Source organism: Aptenodytes forsteri, unplaced genomic scaffold, assembly GCF_000699145.1.
Source record: "Aptenodytes forsteri isolate BGI_AS27 unplaced genomic scaffold, ASM69914v1 Scaffold38, whole genome shotgun sequence".
Taxonomy (NCBI): domain Eukaryota; kingdom Metazoa; phylum Chordata; class Aves; order Sphenisciformes; family Spheniscidae; genus Aptenodytes; species Aptenodytes forsteri.
The window spans coordinates 719304-738711 of NW_008795704.1; the positions used below are offsets into that span (position 1 = coordinate 719304).

General features: G+C 41.5%; 1 protein-coding gene across 1 annotated transcript in view; it reads left to right on the plus strand.

Annotated features, from left to right (window-relative positions):
* Positions 1-13773, plus strand: part of RBL1 (RB transcriptional corepressor like 1) — a 28052-nt gene extending 14279 nt beyond the window's left edge. The window contains exons 11-21 of the mRNA XM_009283252.1: positions 542-679; positions 2311-2475; positions 2648-2783; positions 4438-4704; positions 5783-5907; positions 7602-7778; positions 9241-9312; positions 9502-9586; positions 11324-11490; positions 11931-12095; positions 12352-13773. Of these exons, the coding sequence (XP_009281527.1) occupies positions 542-679; positions 2311-2475; positions 2648-2783; positions 4438-4704; positions 5783-5907; positions 7602-7778; positions 9241-9312; positions 9502-9586; positions 11324-11490; positions 11931-12095; positions 12352-12522 (1668 nt within the window). The 3' untranslated portion in view covers positions 12523-13773. The remainder of the gene's footprint in view (positions 1-541; positions 680-2310; positions 2476-2647; positions 2784-4437; positions 4705-5782; positions 5908-7601; positions 7779-9240; positions 9313-9501; positions 9587-11323; positions 11491-11930; positions 12096-12351) is intronic.
* The last annotated feature ends 5635 nt before the right edge of the window (positions 13774-19408 follow it).

Sequence of the window (19408 nt, forward strand, 5' to 3'; positions counted from 1 at the left end):
AAACATTGGAACAGGCTGCCCAGGGAAGTGGTGGAGTCCCCATCCCTGGAGGTATTTAAAAGACGTGTAGATGCAGCGCTTAGGGACATGGTTTAATGGGCATGGTGGTGTTGGGTTGACGGTTGGACTCGATGATCTTAGAGGTCTTTTCCAACCTTAATGATTCTGTGATTCTATGATTCTATGTTAATTTGTGTTGCCTTCTAGAATCATGACTTTATGGAAAGATAGCTTTTATTCTCTTCTTTATCCAACTAACAATATCTATACTTCATGTTTGACAGCAATGCATTTGCTCTGCTCTGTGATTCAAAAAGGCCAATTCATTTGGCCATAGCATGAAAAATGTGATGGTTTTGGCGCTGTTAGTCTACTTCTAGTCTTTACCGTTCTAAGCTTCCCTGTAAAAAGAGGAGACCGTGGAAGGTAGAAAAAAGCAGTAGCTCTTCTCTCCAGCAATAAGCTATGTAGTATTAGTGCCACAAAATTCAAACTTCTGTCCCAAACCTCAGATCATTGACACTTTCTGTAATCTCTTCAGGCTCTCTTGGAACAAGATGTCTTTCACCGCTCTCTTGTGGCATGCTGCTTGGAGATCGTGCTTTTTGCATATAGCTCGCCTCGTACCTTTCCCTGGATCATTGAAGTTCTTGACCTCAGGCCATTCTATTTCTATAAGGTAAATAAATACTGTCTTAGGACTGGATCTGTGTTAAAAATGGCTCGTTACTGGAGTAACTGCCAGAGGTGAAGCTGAAATTTAAAGCAAGAAAACAATTTTGTAAATGGTACTTAACTGTAATGTGCTGTTGATCAACTTCTAGTTCTTAATGTATTATACACTTTTAGTAGACTAAAGCATTCAAGCGTGTATTTTGATGATATTCACGTTTACTGACTGCAGGATATAGTTCTGCTTATTAGTGATAAAATAGCAATAATAATCTTTTGTTGCTTTTGGCTACTACTAATTATCACAGGCTTGCTTTGTTAAATTTTTTTTTTCTCTGTTTTGTTTTATATAACGGAAGATAAAATCTCTTTTCCTGGGTGTTCTCTGTTCTTGCTCTTTTTTTTAACCTCATTCCCCCCTGCCTCCAATGTCATTTCTGTTCTTTGACTTGTTTGATCCTTTTATCATCTGTTCATATGCCTCCTGTTTTTACTAGATACCTAACAGCTTACTGTGGTTAGTCTTGAATAAATCAGAAGTAGTTCTGTTTAGATTATAACAACCAAAAAATTGAACCCTTTGGGAAAGCTGTTTTATATTCTGTTCTCCCTTCTTCCTTCTTTAATCCTCAGATGTAGGGCAGTAGTGAAACTGAAACAAATCTGTTCATATTGCTGTCGCTGTTGGTAGACTGTATCAATACCAGATGCACTGGTGCAGATCCAACTTTGTGGAACGTTTGATTTCAGTTTTCTTTGCTATTCAGTGTACATTCTTGTGGCATTCTTACTTGAAAAAAATGGCCATCACAAAGACTTCACATGAGTGCCAATATTTATTATTCCACAAGAGAGCCAATAGTTATTATTCCACTTGTGCCATTTGTAACTTTGTTCTTTGGGTGCTTAGTTTCTGTAGTATAAATAAGTAAACACATCAATAAGTCCTCCAGGGAAGTTTTAGGGCACTTCCATCTCTGGAGCTTTAGAAAAACAGGCTGAATGTTCCTCTGTCAGAAATAACATAAATAAAGTGGATCTTGCATGGGAGCATAGGGGTGGAGTATGATATTTCAAGGGCCCTTTCAACTCTCTTCAACCCCGATTTGTACATGTTAAGGGTTCTAACCTTTTCTTAAACAAAACTTTAAAACAGTGGGTTTCAACCCTTTTCATTATGGGCTGCTTGTTTGAAAGGAAGGAAAGCTTAAATGCTGGGGTTCTCAAGTACCCATCCTAAGCAGATATACCCGCTTATATCCTAGGTATGCTGCGTGTGCTGGATGAGCGCTCTCTGTGCTTAGGGCTTTCATTCTGTACATGCTTAGTGATGGTGAGAGAGGACCTTAAAAAAAAAAAAAAAAACAACAAAACAAACCAAAAACCCTGTGAGTGGGTTGTTCTGCATTGATGGGACATCTGCTGTCCATTTCCAACTCCTGGATTGCCTTTGGGGAAGGGGGTTAAAAAAAGAGGGATCAGAAGAGGGCTGGGGAAGATTAAGATGCAAGGAGGAGGCTGGAGCATTCTATGTTGAAGAGAAGTTTTGAAACAGGATCCTGAAATGAATAATGATTTTATAGTGTTAAGGATGAGCAATACGACTTTGCTTTTGTGTGTGTGTCTTGCTACCATTAGGTAATTGAAGTACTGATTCGGTCTGAGGAAGGACTTTCCAGAGACATGGTGAAGCACCTCAACAGCATTGAGGAGCAAATTCTCGAGAGTCTCGCCTGGACTCAGGACTCGGCACTCTGGAGCGCCCTCCAGGCCTCAGAAAACAAGGTTCCAACCTGTGAAGAAGTATGTTACCTGTTTTCCTTTTATTAGGAAATTCACGTTCTTTTTCTTACTGTTGCTTTATACAGAAAACTGTTCAAATGAGACAATTGCTGCAGAAAAACTTCTATTAATAGATTGGCAAAAAGAAGGGAAATGTATTTGTTATCTTACACAGGCATTTCTTATTTCTCAGGTAATATTTCCCAGTAATTTCGAAGCAAGCAATGGAGGAAGTGGGCTTGGGCATTTGCCTATGATGCCAATATCTCCTATAATTCATCCTCGAGTAAAAGAGGTTCGGACAGATCTTGGTGGGAGTTTAAGACGGGGTATGTTCAAGGTTTCTGATATGATTTGAATGTATGAATTTGGGGAGAGGGGGTTTAGACTCCTTTATAATTGCAAAAAGCAATCTTGAATCTGAATTAAGTATTCAGAATTGTGAAGCCTCTTATTTGATCAAGGGAAAGTCTAGATGCATCTGGTCAAACCATTGCTGTGTCTTACTGGCAGCAGACGTTGGTGATAATGCTTCACTTTGGAACTGGAGCAGGTTCTGCTGCTGTTTTGATGCAAGGGTTACCTTGCTCTCGGGTGGGTTGTCATCTGATGGCTTATTGTCCTTTGCTGTTCAGATTTTTCCAGGTTTTGGGTTTTTTGTGTGTGGGGTTTTGGTGGGGTTTTTTTTTTTGTTCTCAGTGAGTTTGCTGCATTTATTCCTCCTTCCTACAGAACTTTTTTTGCGGGAGGGGAGGACAATACTTTGTCTTCAGTATTCTTTCCTGTGAACAACTGCCTTGCTCTTTGCAGATTCCTAGGTATCACACAGAACTGTCTCTTGACAGTGGGGGTGAAGAGGCAGTGGCAGCACTGCTGTTGCTTTTTTCATACTTCCCTAGTTAGGAATTGCTGCTTTCGTTGTATCCCAAACAATAATCTGTAGGTTCTTGCTGGTGCACTGTGGACTGCTTGGTGTTGTGATGTTGTCTCCTTTTGTGTTTGTCTGGCAAATTGCATTACAAGACTGTTTGTCTTTTGTTTTTTAAATACTTATTAGGAAAGAGATGTATAAGCGGTTGCTGTAGGTGTTATAGTTAGTTGTTTGATGAAAGGGAAAGCAACTTGGAGATGGTGTCTTACATATGGGTAGGGCTGTGTGAGACTTTATCTTGTATATGAGAATCTGGTACCAAACGCTCCTCCTAGCTTCAAATGGAAAATGGTGGGGATTGGAAATGTTTATTTGCCCCTGGTACCAAGAAAACCATCCTGGCAGAGTTAGAATTAAGGTCTCCAATCAGTCTTACCTGGCCAGTTATCCAGAAGGTTTCTGCTTCATGGGAAATAGGAAACTGCTGTCATTGGTATCCTCACAAGTGGCTAGCAGACTTCAGCAGAAATGCAAAAAGCCAAAGGAACAGAAGCTTGTAAATTAGTATTGTGTACTTCAGTGTAACTACTGGAGCAAATGTTTGAAAGCAACAGAAAAGCCTGCGAGGAACTGGTGGTGGACGAGGGTGGAGGCTTCTGACTGGGGTTAGTTTAGAGAGAATTTAAAAGCCAGAACATACAGAAGACAGCACATCCAGGGAATGTGGTCAGTGTTCCTATAGAGGAATGTGTTCAGAGGAATAGCACTCGCAAATATTGCTGATCTGCTAAGCAGACTGGAGTAAGTATCTGTAACCCTGCGTGTTCCTCGATCTCTGCAAATTAGCTTGGTTACTCTTGTCGTCCATGTAGTACCTGATTGCAAAACTGAGCTGTCTGGGATGACTACAAAATAAAAGGAGACAATTAGACTACTGGTCTTGTTCATATCGCCTAGGAACAGTGAACTGTAAGATTAGTTCTTAACTAGAAGTGATTTCTTGTACTCTGGTTTTGTAGTTTGAAGGTTAGCCTTTTCCCCTCCTGTGGAGAAGTATTCCTATTAAGCTGCTCCTCTTAAGTGTGTTTTTTTCTTTCTCCTTTGCATACTAGACATGCAGCCATTGTCACCAATCTCTGTTCATGAGCGCTACAGTTCTCCTACAGCTGGAAGTGCTAAGAGAAGGCTCTTTGGAGATGACAGCCCCAAAGAAATGCAGATGGAAAAAATTTTGACAGAAGGAACTAAGTTAACAATTGCTCCAGCATCAAGCATTGCTGCTGAAAATGTGTCAGTTTCTCCTGGCCAAACAGTACTGACCATGACAACAGCTACAGTACCGGGAAAAACAGGACAGAAGGTTACCATCCCACTGCACGGTACGAATTCTTCCTATCTTTCTTCTCTGCTAGATGTTTTGCTTGCTCGTAAGATCTGCTTAGACCAACCGTGCATCTTGAACATGTATCGCTTTTTCTTTTTTAAAAGAACATGTATCGCTTTTTCTTTTTTAAAAGAACATGTATCGCTTTTTCTTTTTTAAAAGAACATGTATCGCTTTTTCTTTTTTAAAAGAACATGTATCACTTTATTAAAAAAAAAAAGGCTTAAGTTTATACTGACATCTCCTTCCGTGGAGATATCTGACAAGCATCCTGAGGATTCCTCCTTGTGAACAATGTTGTGGAATTCTTGCTTCTTCAGTTACGCCTCACCACAGATTAAGCGAAGCTTTGATTCTCAGCTCCAATAATTATTTACTACTGTTTGTCTTAACTTTGGTCTATTATAATCTTAAAAGGCTCTGGAATTTCTGGATAAGGGCTATGTATTAAGGTTAGTAAAATAGTGGGGGATTTTTGTTTTGGTGAAGTTGGGTGATGCTTGAACATTTCTGAAAATGATACATGAGAAATGAGTTTTATAGCCTTTTTTAATTTAAAAACTGGATCTATAGATAAAGATGAAAAGAAAAATATCTCCACTTCTCATGTTTAAGGAGATTTTCAGCAAGAGAATTTGACTACTGAGGAAACTAATGAGGATTCTATACGATGTGCTGTCAGGTTTGCAGAATAATACAAAAAAAAGAAAGGGAATGCCCACCTCCCCCAAAAGAGTGGAACACTGACTACAGAAGTTGTGACTTCTTGTGCACTTTGTACTTTCAGATAGTTTTAGAAATAATCGTTCATGTTCATATTCTTCCTTTAAGCACTACCAGAAATGTAATTTTTAATCATTTCTGAAGACTCTGAGGGACAAAGTCTTTTTAGCATCCCGTACAGAAGGATGAGATGTCTTTAGTATGAAATGTTTTTGAATGAATTTATGATTTGCGGTTTAACTCTGCAGCATGAGGAGAGCAAACGGTTTATTTCTGGATGTGTATATCATCTCCAGGTATTGCAAATGAAATGGGTGGGATCACATTGATACCCATTTCAATGAATTTAGGTCAGCCATGTAAAATGGAGGCTCAGGCTCCCTGCCACCCTCAAGTGAATCACGCACAAGAAGTGCACCTGTCATCAGCAAGCAAACCAAAGAAAACAGGATCCTTGGCACTGTTTTACAGAAAAGTAAGTGTCTTTATTAGGAAGTCATGCTTTACTTCTGTTCGTGGCCATGCTGAAACTTGCCTCCTTGTGCAGTTTTCATTACCTTTCAGTCTTCACGTACCTTTCCTTTGGCACGAGCAGTTCTTATATACCTGGGAGGAGAAGGGGAAAAGATGTTGTCAAGTGTTGCAGAGAACCCAATTTTCCCCCTTCCCCTCCCCATGAGATGCTTTGTGCTTTTTTTTTCTTTTAATTAGCAGCTTCTGTAAGTGAGTACCTAAGAAATATCAGTAGTTTTTACTTCTCTTGTCTATTTTTACTGCCTCCCACATTTGCAAGGGTTAGACATACCAGAAATGAGATTTTTCTCCTGTGTCTTGCTCATTCAAAACTGCACTGTTTCGGATCCTGCATCTGGAGATTCTCATTTGCAGTTTTCTGAGGTCTACCCAGTAGTGCTGATCTTGCTGGCATGGGGCCTCAGAAAGCAGTGATGAATAACACGCTATCTAAAAGTTTCTAGAAAGAAGGAACTTAATTGAAATAATGAAGGATTTAAGAGGTAAGTTAAGAACTGGGTATGCTTCAGAGAAAATTCAGATTACTTGTTTCTAGTTGCTTTCATTTCTAATGTGGAGTGTGTGAGGGGTCTTTGGAGGAGGCAGGGGTAGCTTGCCTAAATGCCTGCAAAGAACATATGCCTAAATTAATCTCTCAAAAATATTAGAAGATTTTTTTGCTCTTACTTTCTTACTAGAGAGGTTATTTTCAGAGGTTTTCCCCTTTTAGGGTATTGTATTATTTTAGGGTATTGTAAACCTAGAGAATTCTACATTGAACAATCTTTAAGTTAAATCTTAATACAGAAACTAATTCCTGGAAACACTTGTAAGCCACATCCTGTGTCTGAACTATTGGTTCTTTAATTTTGATAGTGACAGTCTGTCTCTCTGAGAACAGATTAAAAATTGATTAGCCAGCTGCCAGGCATGAACTCAGACTGCATTTTGGAAGCTTTATTCTCAGTTGGGGAATACTTCAGCTGTAGCCATGTATTTGACAAACCATGTGATAGGCAACATATTCCTCTTAGTTATGAAGGAGAACTAAAATCTTCACTTAAATTTGTCTTTAGATGTTGACCTTCTATTTACAGTGATCGTCATATTCAAAATGATGGTTTTTCCATACTTTCCTTTCTTGTTCCTGTTCAGTAGAGCAAGTGAAAATGAAATTAATTCTTTCTGCTTTCCAACATAAAGAATGTGCCTAATGACTATCCATGAAGTGAGAACTTCTGAAATAAATGGAAGAAGGCTAATGTTGCACTTGATAGTTATCTCAGGTTTTGAGACACATTTTTGGTAATCAAAAAGAAAAAAAAAATCCGTCAGCTTGCTAATCTAAGATTATACTTAATCATAATTAAAGTATGTCCCTTCTTTGTGCTTGTTGGAAGTGTTCCATTAGAATGAGAGTGTGATATGACTGTAGTCATAATGTTTTTAAGCGGATTTCCTACATGCGTTAGAGATCCAACACCTGAACAGAGTTGACAACTTAGTCTTTGAAGACATTGTCTTGGGCAGAGGGGGGAAATTTTGCAGAAATGAATTATTCAAATACAGAACAGCTCTACTTTGAGGACTTTCATTTTTGCAGAATAGGTTAAGCTTGTTTGGCTTGACTGTTTACTGTGTGTCTTTTTCTTCCAGGTTTATCATCTGGCAAGTGTGCGCTTACGTGATCTGTGCTTAAAATTGGATGTTTCCAATGACTTGCGCAGGAAGATATGGACATGCTTTGAATTCACATTGGTTCATTGTGCTGATCTAATGAAGGACAGACATTTGGACCAGCTCCTCCTCTGTGCCTTTTATATCATGGCAAAGGTAACGTGTAGTTTTAAGAAATTCAGGGAATTTTATGTCCATTGAAAATGTAAATTGTGTTCACAGTTTACAATTTGATTGCTTTATTCATGTCATATTACTGGAGGGAAGGGAAAAGTCCTTTCAGGAAGTGGATGAAGTCCCAGTATATTTTTTCCTTTTTTTGCATAATCTTAATAAGTTCCCATCAACCAGCCACTTGGTTAAGAGAGGATTTTTCTTCTCTTCCTCAGCACATTCACACTGAGCACTGGTCAGCATAGACAAAGCAGCGTGTGGTCTCATTGCCCCATATTTGTGTTTTCTATCCTGTTCGCCATCTTCATGATCTATGTAATCTGAACTAAAAACACCGTTACAGTTACAGGATTATGCAGGTGCAAAAATCTGCAGGAGCTCACAACCTTATGTATGGATGGAAAGTTTCTATTCCAGAAAAGTCCTCTTAGCTTTGGAAGATTCAGGTTGAGGAATTGAGCTGGTTGCCTGTTACTCATACTTCTTCATTTCTTATTCAATTTTCCATCATTGATTTAAGGTGTCACTAAGTTGGATTATGAATCTGGAATATTGGTTTGACTCAAACTTGAGAGCTGATGGTTACAATGGCCATCAAGTCTGATTCAGACACAAATTCAGGCTCCTCTAAAACATTGGGGATGGATTACGTTTTCTTCTTGAGGAAGACAAATGAAGAGGAGCACTATCTGTGGAGGGAAACTGATGTTCAAATTGCAACTACCTGTGCTCTTAACTGTAGCGTAGCTTAGGCTCATTTGACATCGATACTGATAGCTGTAGAAAAGCAAACCCATTGAATAGTGAGTGTTCTGTATTTTATCATGTAGTTTGTCAGTTGTTGGGTTTTTTTTTAAATACAGTCTTCTGAGTGCTGTCTCCAGTGCAGTGTGAGACCTGACAATTCAGCCAGAGACCTTGATACATTCTCTCCTGGCTCCTACTACAAAAATTGTTGCTCATCTACTATTAAAATTACAGATGCATGGTTGAAAAACAAAGTCCTTTAACAGAGAGCTATTTTGAAGTACGAAAGAAAGCTGAAATTGCATGTGTTTATATACCTGTCTAGTGTTTTGTTCAGTATTTCCTCACTTTCTGTTTAGAAAAGTTAAGGGGTCCAGTTTTCAAATTTACAAATACGTTTTTGACTTAATAGTATTTCCCTTCTTTAATTTTTAGTGTCACTAGAAGAAAAGTCAGAAAAGGAATAATTCCTAAGCATCATAAAGCAACAAAAGGCTTTAGTAGCTAAGAAACAAGGAATGCCTGAACAAGAAAAATGCTTGGTTTTTCATATTCTCATCACCAGAACCTTTAAAATTATGTATTCATAGTATACTCATGAAAAAGCTGTATAGAGGGAAGCTAATTGAATAGACCGGACCTGAGCAGCCTGACCTTGCTGCTTGCACTTGGTCTTCAATACCCTTTTCTTTTCCAGGTAACCAAAGAGGAAAGAACTTTTCAGGACATAATGAAAAGTTACAGAAATCAGCCACAAGCAAACAGCCATGTGAGTAAATAGTATTGTCTTTCCTTTTTATAACTCTCAGGTGGAGGTGGCTTTTCAAATGTTTATGCTGTTAAGGGAAAAGTCAAATCCTCTTCAGTGTTATATTCATTCTTACTCAGATGAATTTCATCTAGTCTTCTGACTGCCTTGTTTTCCTTGACAAGAGTGTTTTTCCCCGGTGTCCTGTAGGTTTATAGGAGTGTCTTGTTGAGAAATATTTCTGCCGATGTCCTATTGGACAAAAATGCAAACCAAGATGTGGAGATGGCAGAAGGTAGGTACAGCAAAGTAATCTGCTGTTTTTAAAAATGTACTTGTGGGTTTTTAAAGAACTGAACTGTCAAGTAATAAGAAGAAATGAAGCAAGTTTTACAGTTTTAAATGTATTAAAGAAAAATAAATGTATTGTTGAAAAAGAAACCGTCTTGTCAGTAGCCCTCCTGTCTGTTAGATATGGAAAATACGCTTCCTAGTTGGAAAAAATTTTTAATTTTGTTTCCTTAAATCTGGTTGCTCGAGGCTGAAGTGTTTCCTTAGTGTGTCAGTGATATTGTAGTTCTTCTTGGACAGCAATGTTGGTTAACAAGGAAAGATGTAACAGTATCTGGAATATTATGACAGGTTTTTTTTCTTAATATCACCTATCCTGAAGGCTTAAATAGGGAGAACTTTTTTCAGAAAATAAAAATGGTGACTCTCCAAGACCACCATTTTCTTATATTCAGGTTTCTTTTAAATAGTTGATATTTTCTTTTCTCTGGATTAGAGGAGAAAAGGGGTAAGAGTAGTATTTGAGAAAAGCATGAAAATTGTGCCATGCCTGTTTTTAATGAGGTGTCAGGAAACTGAGAGATCACAAGCCCATGTATGAACCCATGAGCAGAGCAGATCTGCAGCCAGGACGCACGCAGAAATTTAGAAGACTGTTCTGTATGGTAAATTTCCACTGTGGGCGGAATTCAACTGCTTGAACAAGTATTAGAGCCATCTTTTAAATGCCTTTTGAGGATTCCACCGGGGTCCAGGAAAGTGCTGATCTCCTGTAGGTTCAGCATCCTGTCTAGCAGCTGCACAATTCTTGGATCTTGTAGAGCATCTGAAGTGGCACTGGGCTTCAGTGTTTTGTCAAACAAATGTACTTGGTTACAAAGTCCTTCAGTTGCTTTTCCTGCCAGACTTTTTCTTCAGTTAATAGACTTGTGTCTCCTTTACCTAGTACTAACTCCCGCTCTTTCGACACCAGCTTACAGGAACGTATGCTTGTGTTGTGACACAAGGCAGACGCACTAAGGAGTTACACTTATGGGTATCAGCTGAAGCTTTTGACGTTTGTCTTGTAATGCACTGATTGGAAGAGGCTTTATTCTGTGTTGCCCTGTTTTGCTTGGCAGTAAACAGTACGGAGGATGAAACATAGAAGGTTGTATTCAGTAGTGGTCCGGCTTAATTAGCGGAGAGAGAATATTAACAGAAATATACTTGCTGTGTGGCTGCAGATTGTTCCACTGAACAGCCATTTCGTAATATGCCTGAACAAATGGTGTCATGGCTTCCTTGCAGCAGACATGAGTTGAGTACGAAGCTATTCTTTGCCAGCTGATCACTAGAAACTTTCACGGAACCTAAAAGCTGGGAGTTGTCAGACTGCTTAAAACTTAGTTTTAAAAGCAACCAATGGCTTTGTACCACTCCCCAAAATAAGCATGGGAAAAGGGGTCAATAGTGCTACAATTTTTTGCTACAGCTATTTCCAAGTTTGGAATAAAGATTTATGTTGGCCTTTTTAGCCATAATCCACCAGCCTGCTAGCAGCAATTCATAGCTCTTCCTAATGTTCCTAACCACCTACAGCACACCCTGCTCCTGTCTGAAGCACATTTCTTTAATTCATCTCATTAACTAGTCAATTTATGGACAAGTGCTTGTCAGCTGGATATTGTAAGTTTGAATCTGAAGCACCCAGTTTGCTGATACTATGTTTCTGAAATCTGAAGCTCTCTCTTATTGTTAGACTCGTCTGTGAAAACTGGCAGTTCCTCAGGACGATCTGCAGCAGAGAACTCCAGTGAGTTGGGAACAGAGGAGAGAGGAGATCTTATTAAATTTTACAATGCAGTCTATGTAGGAAGAGTAAAATCATTTGCACTGAAGTACGATATCACAAACCAGGATCATGTAGTAAGTAAAGTATTTTGGAATTTTGCTCTATCTAATAATTGGACACAGAGTCGTTTTTCCTGACAGTTAAACATGTCAATAACTTTGTTCTGTTATTCACCTGGTGTGGTTACAGAAGTCAAATAGTTGTAGGTATGAGGACTTGCTTTAACAGCCTTTCAAGAGGACAAATGCAGATGTAGTTCAGTTTACAACCCCGGTTTCAGCTTCTTTATATCAATGCAACACCCATTTGCTCAAATGCTGTGGAGCATGTGTGTAACACATCTGGAAAATAAATTTGTTCTGTTGTTTGGTGGACACTTGATCTGTTGTTTAACTGTTACGGGATGAAATCTTCTAAAGACGACCTGGAAGTGTATTAATCTTTCCTTCTGTGAAGTTACTGCTCCTAAATATCTTCTGATTCAGCTCTTACCCAAATTTGTCCTCTCTTGCAGATGGAAGCCCCTCCCTTGTCTCCATTCCCCAACATTAAACAACAGCCAGTGTCTCCTCGGCGGATCTCTCAACAGCACTCTGTTTACATTTCGCCTCACAAGAACGGTGCCTGCTTGACACCTCGAACTGCACTGCTGTATAAATTTAATGGGAGCCCTTCCAAGGTAGAAAGCAAAAAGATTGAAAGGGGTCGATTTGAGGGAGGCTTAATTAATCTCTTAATTAGGATGTGTTCTAATGCAGTGAGGTTTCATTGAACTAGTCTCTCAGCTTGCGGTGAAGGGTAGAATTCTTCATGTAGAATCCATCACTCGCTCAGCAAAGAGGTTCAGAAAAACTTTTTGTTCTCAGATAATTGAAAACCAGAGCAAGTTTGAAATGGAGTCATAGTAATTAATGATTTTTTTATCTTGATCGCAGAGTTTGAAGGACATCAACAATATGATAAAACAAGGTGAACACAGGAGTAAGAAACGAGCAATAACAATTGATAGTGACACTGAATCCCCTACGAAGCGACTCTGCCAGGAAAATGATGACGTTCTACTTAAACGTCTCCAGGATGTTGTTAGTGAAAGAGCAAATCATTAAAACTGCCGGTTTTCTGTGGGATTTAAAAGCTATGGAGTTGGATACAGCTGTTGTGCTATTTATTTCTTGCTTTTGTATACAGACAACTGCCAAGTTTCTTTAACATTGAACTTTTACCTGACTTCCACAGGATGCAAAAAGCAAGGATTAAGTAGTAAATGCCAGAGAATGAGAGGTGGTGATGATCTTCATTCCCAAAGGCCATGCTGTGCTATAAGTTACTCTATTTGAGATGTTTTAGCAAAATCTGTAGAAAGCCATATTGGATGTTCTCCAGCCTAATTTAGAGCATCGTGAGTTCTGAGTGTAACTCAGCTTCTAGTAATACTGGTTTTATTTTTGGAATAAGAGTCATAAGGAAATGAGTGAAGTCAGTTAAGTTTCCTCAAGCTTTTGGTATTTGGGGAAGAAACTTCAGAAGTGCCTTATTTTAAAAGAATGTGGAATTTTATGCATTATTTTACTGTGGAGTAACTGGAGTGGAGAACGAATTGATCATTTAGCCTCAGGAAGAGCTGAGCAGTTTTGAACTGTATGACTTGTGCTGTGCTCCATCTCCTGTCAGAACTTCAGTAAAAGTGTATGTTACGACATGGATCAGACAGCTTTTGCAATAACAAAGGCAATAATCAAAAAGTACAAATAGCAGTGACTTAAATTGGACACTGACATAGGATAAAGCACTGAGATACGGTTCAGTGAGTCTGAATTACCTTTCTCTCGAGACAGTGAATGCTGCCACGGGAGCTGCTCCTTTCCTGTTGGAAGCCTGATAGCAACCCTGCTGTAGAAGCTGTTCATACATATTGCAGCTTACCCATGAAGAAGTACAAGCTGGTTACAGTTGAAAAACAGCTGGGGCTTTGGCCATCTTACAGCTGTCCGAATGCACAAATTCATTTAACAAATTGTATCTCTTTATTTTTTCCTGAAGATCTTAGCCTCTTGTGTAGTATCTACACTGAATGTAAGCCCATCAGGTAAGGCATGTTTGTATATATGGGGTTTTTTTTAATAGCTATTAAAGGCTTGGATTCGTTGGAAATGTGTAAATTCCAGCATTCAATTCTTGTAACTAAGTTTTTATTGCTGAGGGATTTGGTAGGGTTTATTTTACCAAAATGGGGAAAAGTCAAGGTTTATTCATTACTGTAAATCAGTAGCTTGATCTTATTTCATAATTGCATTTAAGATTAGAGCCATAGAGAAACTTCTCAGCACTGTATTTTTCAGTTTATGTGTATAGTGAACTGAAGAAAAAAAAAAAGGAACTATTACATAGGGCTTGTTTAAGGAGCTCTGTTCATTTCATTGTTTGGTTTGTTTAGTATGTGCTGCAAGATCTGCTGTACCACAGTTCCAGGGAAGAACACTCTGGTGATTTCAAGCAGTCTCAGCTAATGAATCTGGCCAGCAATGATGGAGGAAAAATGTATTTAAAAGGGTATGTGTGCAGGGACCCTACTTGGCAGTGAGTAGAAAGTTTACAAACTCCATAATTTGTTTTTCAATTATCAACTACTTAAATATTTGATTTTTTTACTTTCCAAAAAAGGTGCTTATTTCTGAAACATTTGACCGTAGAGAGCTGCAGCATGAGGAAATGGCCGTGCAGTGGACTAGGTTTCACGTAGATTCTTCTGTTCAGTTCCTCTCATTTTATTCAATTTTTAATACTTGTCTTCAGATCTTGAGATGAAAAAGTACAAAAGAAACAACCTTTCTGTCTTGATCTGCTCATCAGTGCTGTTACAGCTATAATTGTTCAATGTATATACTCCAGTCCCTAAAAGCCTCCTGTGTTGAGGGGGAAATGGGGAATCTTCATTTAGCTTTCGGCAGAGTCTGCTTTATTTTCATGGAGGATTGCCACCTTTCTGGATGGGAAATGTACGATCAGGCTTAGCAGCGTAAGTCTTTCAGCAATATTGTATGACGAGAGTTTAGTTGATTTGGTTTTAATTCAACATCATGTGCAGATCTCTCCTCACGTATCTGCTCACCATGCTGTTGCTGTATTCTCTGAAACTGTAGAAAACGGAGGGTGCTAAAATCCTTATTAGCTGTCATTAGGTGTAGTGTTTTTTCATTAGAAAAATGAATGTACTACAACTGGATGCAGTTCAGATTTTTTCACCTTTTTAGGTGGTGGTAGAAAAAATATTTTTGGACTTGTTGAACAGCTAAAACAATAGCTTATATGACAATTTTGTAATGGTTTCAAAATGCCTTCACATGTAAATATGTATTTTATAATAAACAATTAAAAAGTATTTTAACCTGTGTTGCTGTATTTCCTGTGGTCTTTCTGTGGTAATTCATTAAACAATGCCTTCTGTCTGCATTTTCTGTAATGTCAAAGACGTTAATCGTTTTTGCGCTCCCTCAAATTTCTTTGGGATTTTTTCAGTTTAAATTCATCATCTTTCATGTGATCTGTCTGAAGTTTCCCCCTGAGGTTTCTGTACAGTTTGCACTTCAGTCAGATGCGGTTTCTGGGAGGAGAAGGTGAGTAATACATTACATGAAGTGACCGAAAAACACTGAAAAGGAGACGACCCTGCAGTGAGATGACGTGCCCCCAGAGGGAGGTGTGACTCCAGCACAGTTCTTGACCTCCCAGCACTGCAGCCACGAGCTGCAGCGTGCTGGTCCTGGCTGCCTTCCTCCCAGATGCGCAAGTGTATTCAAAACCAGCTTTGGACAGGCTCAGATTTGTACCGGCTGGCTTCATGCTGGTTTTGTCGCTACAGATAAGCATAAAGCTGGCATGAACTCGGCTTTTTAAATAGCTCTTGTTGTGCATCTGCTCTAGGGGAGAAACAAAAGTAGGCCAATTTGTGCAGATTCAGTTGTAATGACTTTTTTGATACCAGAGCTTTCGTTTTAAAAGACTTAAACTGTAGTTACCAACCCGAAGGGATGTAGAGGGGCATAGCAGTGAGAACGTGGCTGGCTTTTCTCTTTGTAAACTTCCTTTTGCAGGTAAGACTGCCAGTGAGGGGGAAGCATCGTGGGCAACATGAAGTGAGAAATGAGGCTATTGTATCCAAGTCTTGCAAACTGCATCCTGTCTGCTAGGACAGTGGTTTTCCCCAGCCAAATGGATTTTCACTAATTCTCCAACTGAAAATATCGCCTCCTTAACACTGCTTGAAGTGGATTCAGAGCTTCCGTGTTTACTACAGGTCAGCTTTCCAGAGAGTCAAAGTTAAAAGGTTATTAACGCCACTGGGGAGAACACCATAAATCTGCTAGCACTTTACATATGAGCAGTATGTTAATATTAGGTTGCCACATCCCAAGTGTTGTACTAAGATGTGGCCTCAAGAAAATTTGTGGTTAGAGTGTAATTAAGCAGTGTGGGGAATTGAAACTGATTTTCTACTTAGTTTCCTGTTAGGAAATACTCTTCTTAAGTTCCTGTCCTGTGACTCATGGAGGGTTTTTTTTGTTGTTTGATACTTGAGGAGCAGTAAGAACTGAAACTGGGGACACAAAAGGAGTTGCTATGAAGAAACTGCAAGTGTCTAAGAAGTGCTGGGATCTCAGATGAAAGAAGCTGAACATGTCTAAATCTGTCTCAAGGCCAAAGAAACTGAGTTGACACTGAGTGTCCAAAGCTCACGATAAGCACATAACTCATCACCCAAGTAGCAGTTCTTGAAAAACAGGTGTCAGATGAACATGATGCCAAACTCATAAAACTTCTCAACTTCCTCGAGTGACCAGAGGTGTATTAGACGGCAGGTGAGTCAGAGACAGATTACACTTGCGGTTCCCAACCTGCCTGCAGCCAGGTTGAGCTAGAAAGCTGGGCAGGGCTGATGGGCACGGGGCTCACACAGTGCCTCATCTTGAAGGTTAATACACCTGAGTAACGGGGAACCTTTGGTTCAGGGGAGCCCAGTTTATCCTGCGCGTGCACTCCACGGCAGTGCTCCCCAGCCTCTCGGCTCCGGCACAGTGAACTTAAGCTGCAAGCATCCTCCCTGCCTTCTCTTACATGTCATCCATCGTGGTTCCCAGTAACAGAAAAACAGCTTTGCGAGAGTTTAGTCGCAAGAATTTCAGCTAGTTAACGTGTAGATACGGGGCTCAGGCAGATGAGGTTGTGGAATACACTCCAGATGTATTGGGCCTGTGGGCAGAATGCATGTCCTTCAACTCCATCCCCTCCCCAAAAAGCTCTTTAGGTATGAGCTGGCTATTAAGCTATATAGGGCAGTTTTTGACACTGGTAGAGGTACGGAATGGACAGGTGATGAATTATTCCTTAAAAGGACAAGCACCAGTGACATTTGGGTGTCATTTGCGTGGGAGAAGGGAAATGGAGAAGGTGTGAGGCTATTTTATACAGTCGTGTTCCTTAACAGATCTGGCCTGTTCTTGTCTCCTAAGGTTCCTTCCAAGGAGAGGAGTGTTTCCTCTAAATGGCTGGGACAAGCTCTCAGCCAGTTTCATTTCAGAGGGTGAGGGCACAGCGCTGATGGAAATCTCGGAAAGACCCAGAGGGGATGGAGAGAGACTCAGCCAAATGAAAAACAGGCAGCGAGTGTTAAGTGCACTTTCCCAACAAGAGCTGAGAAGCGAGAAAGCTTACAAAAGCCAATTACTGTAGCATGACAGTAGAACAAGTAAGCTCTGCTCCATACGGAGACCTCAAGAAAAACCTAGAAAGGGCTTTTTGTTAAGATGATTATTTTTTCTTTTTTTTTTTTTCCTACATGTCTGAACTGTGGTGGGGAAGTTGTGATGAGAACACAGCAACTCCTGGAAATGTGTTGTGGTGGGTTGACCTTGGTTGGCTGCCAGGTGCCTGCCCAGCCACGCTCTCTCCCCCTCCTCAGCAGGACAGGGGGAGAAATTATGATGAAAAAGCTCATGGGTTGAGGTAAGGACAGGGAGATTGCTTGCCAATTACCGTCATGGGCAAAAGACTGGAACTGGGGAAGATTAATTTAATTTATTACCAATCAAAAATAGAGTAGGATAATGAGACACAAAAACACCTTCCCCCCACCATCCCCTTCTTCCTAGGCTCACCTTCACACTTGACTTTTCTACCTCCTCTCTCCGCAAGCAAGAGGGACGGGGAATGGGGGTTGGGGTCAGTTGCTCCTTCCTCCTCATGCTCTGCCCCTGCTCCAGCGTGGGGTTCTCCCATGGGCTGGAGTTCCTGCCAAGAGCCTGCTCCTGTGTGGGCTCTCCATGGGCTGCAGCTTCCTTAAGGGCATCTCCACCTGCTCTGGTGTGGGGTCCTCCATGGGCTGCAGGTGGGTATCTGCTCCACTGTGGTCCTCCATGGGCTGCAGGGGGACAGCCTGCATCACCATAGTCTTCTGCATGGGCTGCAGGGGAATCTCTGCTCGGGTGCCTGGAGCACCTCCTCCCCCTCCTCCTCTGACCTTGGTGCCTGCAGGGTGTTTCATGCATTTTCTCACTCAGCTCTCCCAGCTGCAGCTGTGCTGCAGTGGGTTCGTCTTGGAGCCAGCTGGAGCTGGCTCTGCCCAACATGGGGGCAGTTTCTGGTGTCTTCTCACAGAGGCCAGCCCTGCAGCCCCCCGCTACCAAAACCTTGCCATGTAAACCCAACGCGTGTGTGCATACTGCTGAGGGATAACGTGTAACCCTCCCCTTGGGGAGCCCGTGCAGCATTGCAGTAAGCGCAGCTTGTGCCGGGCATCGCAGAACTGCTGAAGCATGGAGGGAGCTCAGGGGTGCATGGGGATTTGGATCTCCTGGGACATCCCTGTTGGTGCTGGTGATGGCAGAGGAGCGGCAGGCTGTCAGCAAGGAGGAGGTGCCTGGCACAACCGCAGTCCGTGGGGTTGCTGGGAGCAGCGAGCCAGTGAGTGGGCTCCCCCCAAAAGCTGTGCTGGTGCAAATATCCAGTCCATCAGGGGCACTGAGGTGTGAGCTTCACATGTGGCAGGTGCATCTCTGAGAAGACTGTCAGGGATGGATCGAGGCAGTGGGGATTTTGCCAGCCACACTCTGTGGGGACCGTATTTGGGAGCCAACGCCTCAGGCCCCTTCTGGGGCCTTTGTGGCACGCAGAGGCCTTTTGCAGCAGAGCTGGTCTCATGGATGCTGGGATGTTACTTGTGGACATGATATGTGGAAACGAGCACGCATGTCTCTATCTGTGGTGGCCGTGGTGTCTGGTTGTCACGGCTGTGAGCAACTGAGAGTCTGGCAGCTGGGGTGCATCTGTTTTCATTGTCTGTGATGTCTTGGGAATGAGATCTTGAAAGAGTTGGGTTTGGGTGTCTTCAGCAGCATTGTTTGAGGGCGATAGTGTTGTGGCATCATGTCTTTTGGGAGCACCTTCGTGGATGATGTTTGTGACTGAGCGGGGATTTGGGATGATGAACGACCCTTGCTGGTGCTGGTTTCCAGGTATTTACGTCTGAATCCCTCACGGTAACCTGCCGTTGTGGGGAGTATCGCTCATCTCGCTCCAGCAGCTCTGCCTGTTCACGGCTCCATTGGCACGACCTGTTTTTGTGTGAAAAAGGCTTGCTGCAGAAAGCAGCCTCCTACATCGGATGCAAGAGAGATGGCCTCTGCAATAACAGGTCACTGCGAGCTACTTTACATTTTCAGTGTTGATAATCTGTGGGTGCGCCAGGGTGCCACGAAACGAGTGCGGGGAAGGGTCAGGGCAGCAGCGTGATAAGGAAGCTGCCGGGATTACCGGCATCAGCATTGGCCGTGTGGCGCCTCGGGCACCATCTGTGGCGGGGGTGCCAGGGAGGCCTGGCGTGCAGACCCAGGGTGCTGGCTGGAGCATGCAGGTGTCTCGGGGAATTTTGCCTGTAGTTTGCTTTCCAGATTCCTCTCAGTCAGCACCGCCGCCCCTGCCACCGGGTCGTAACTCAGC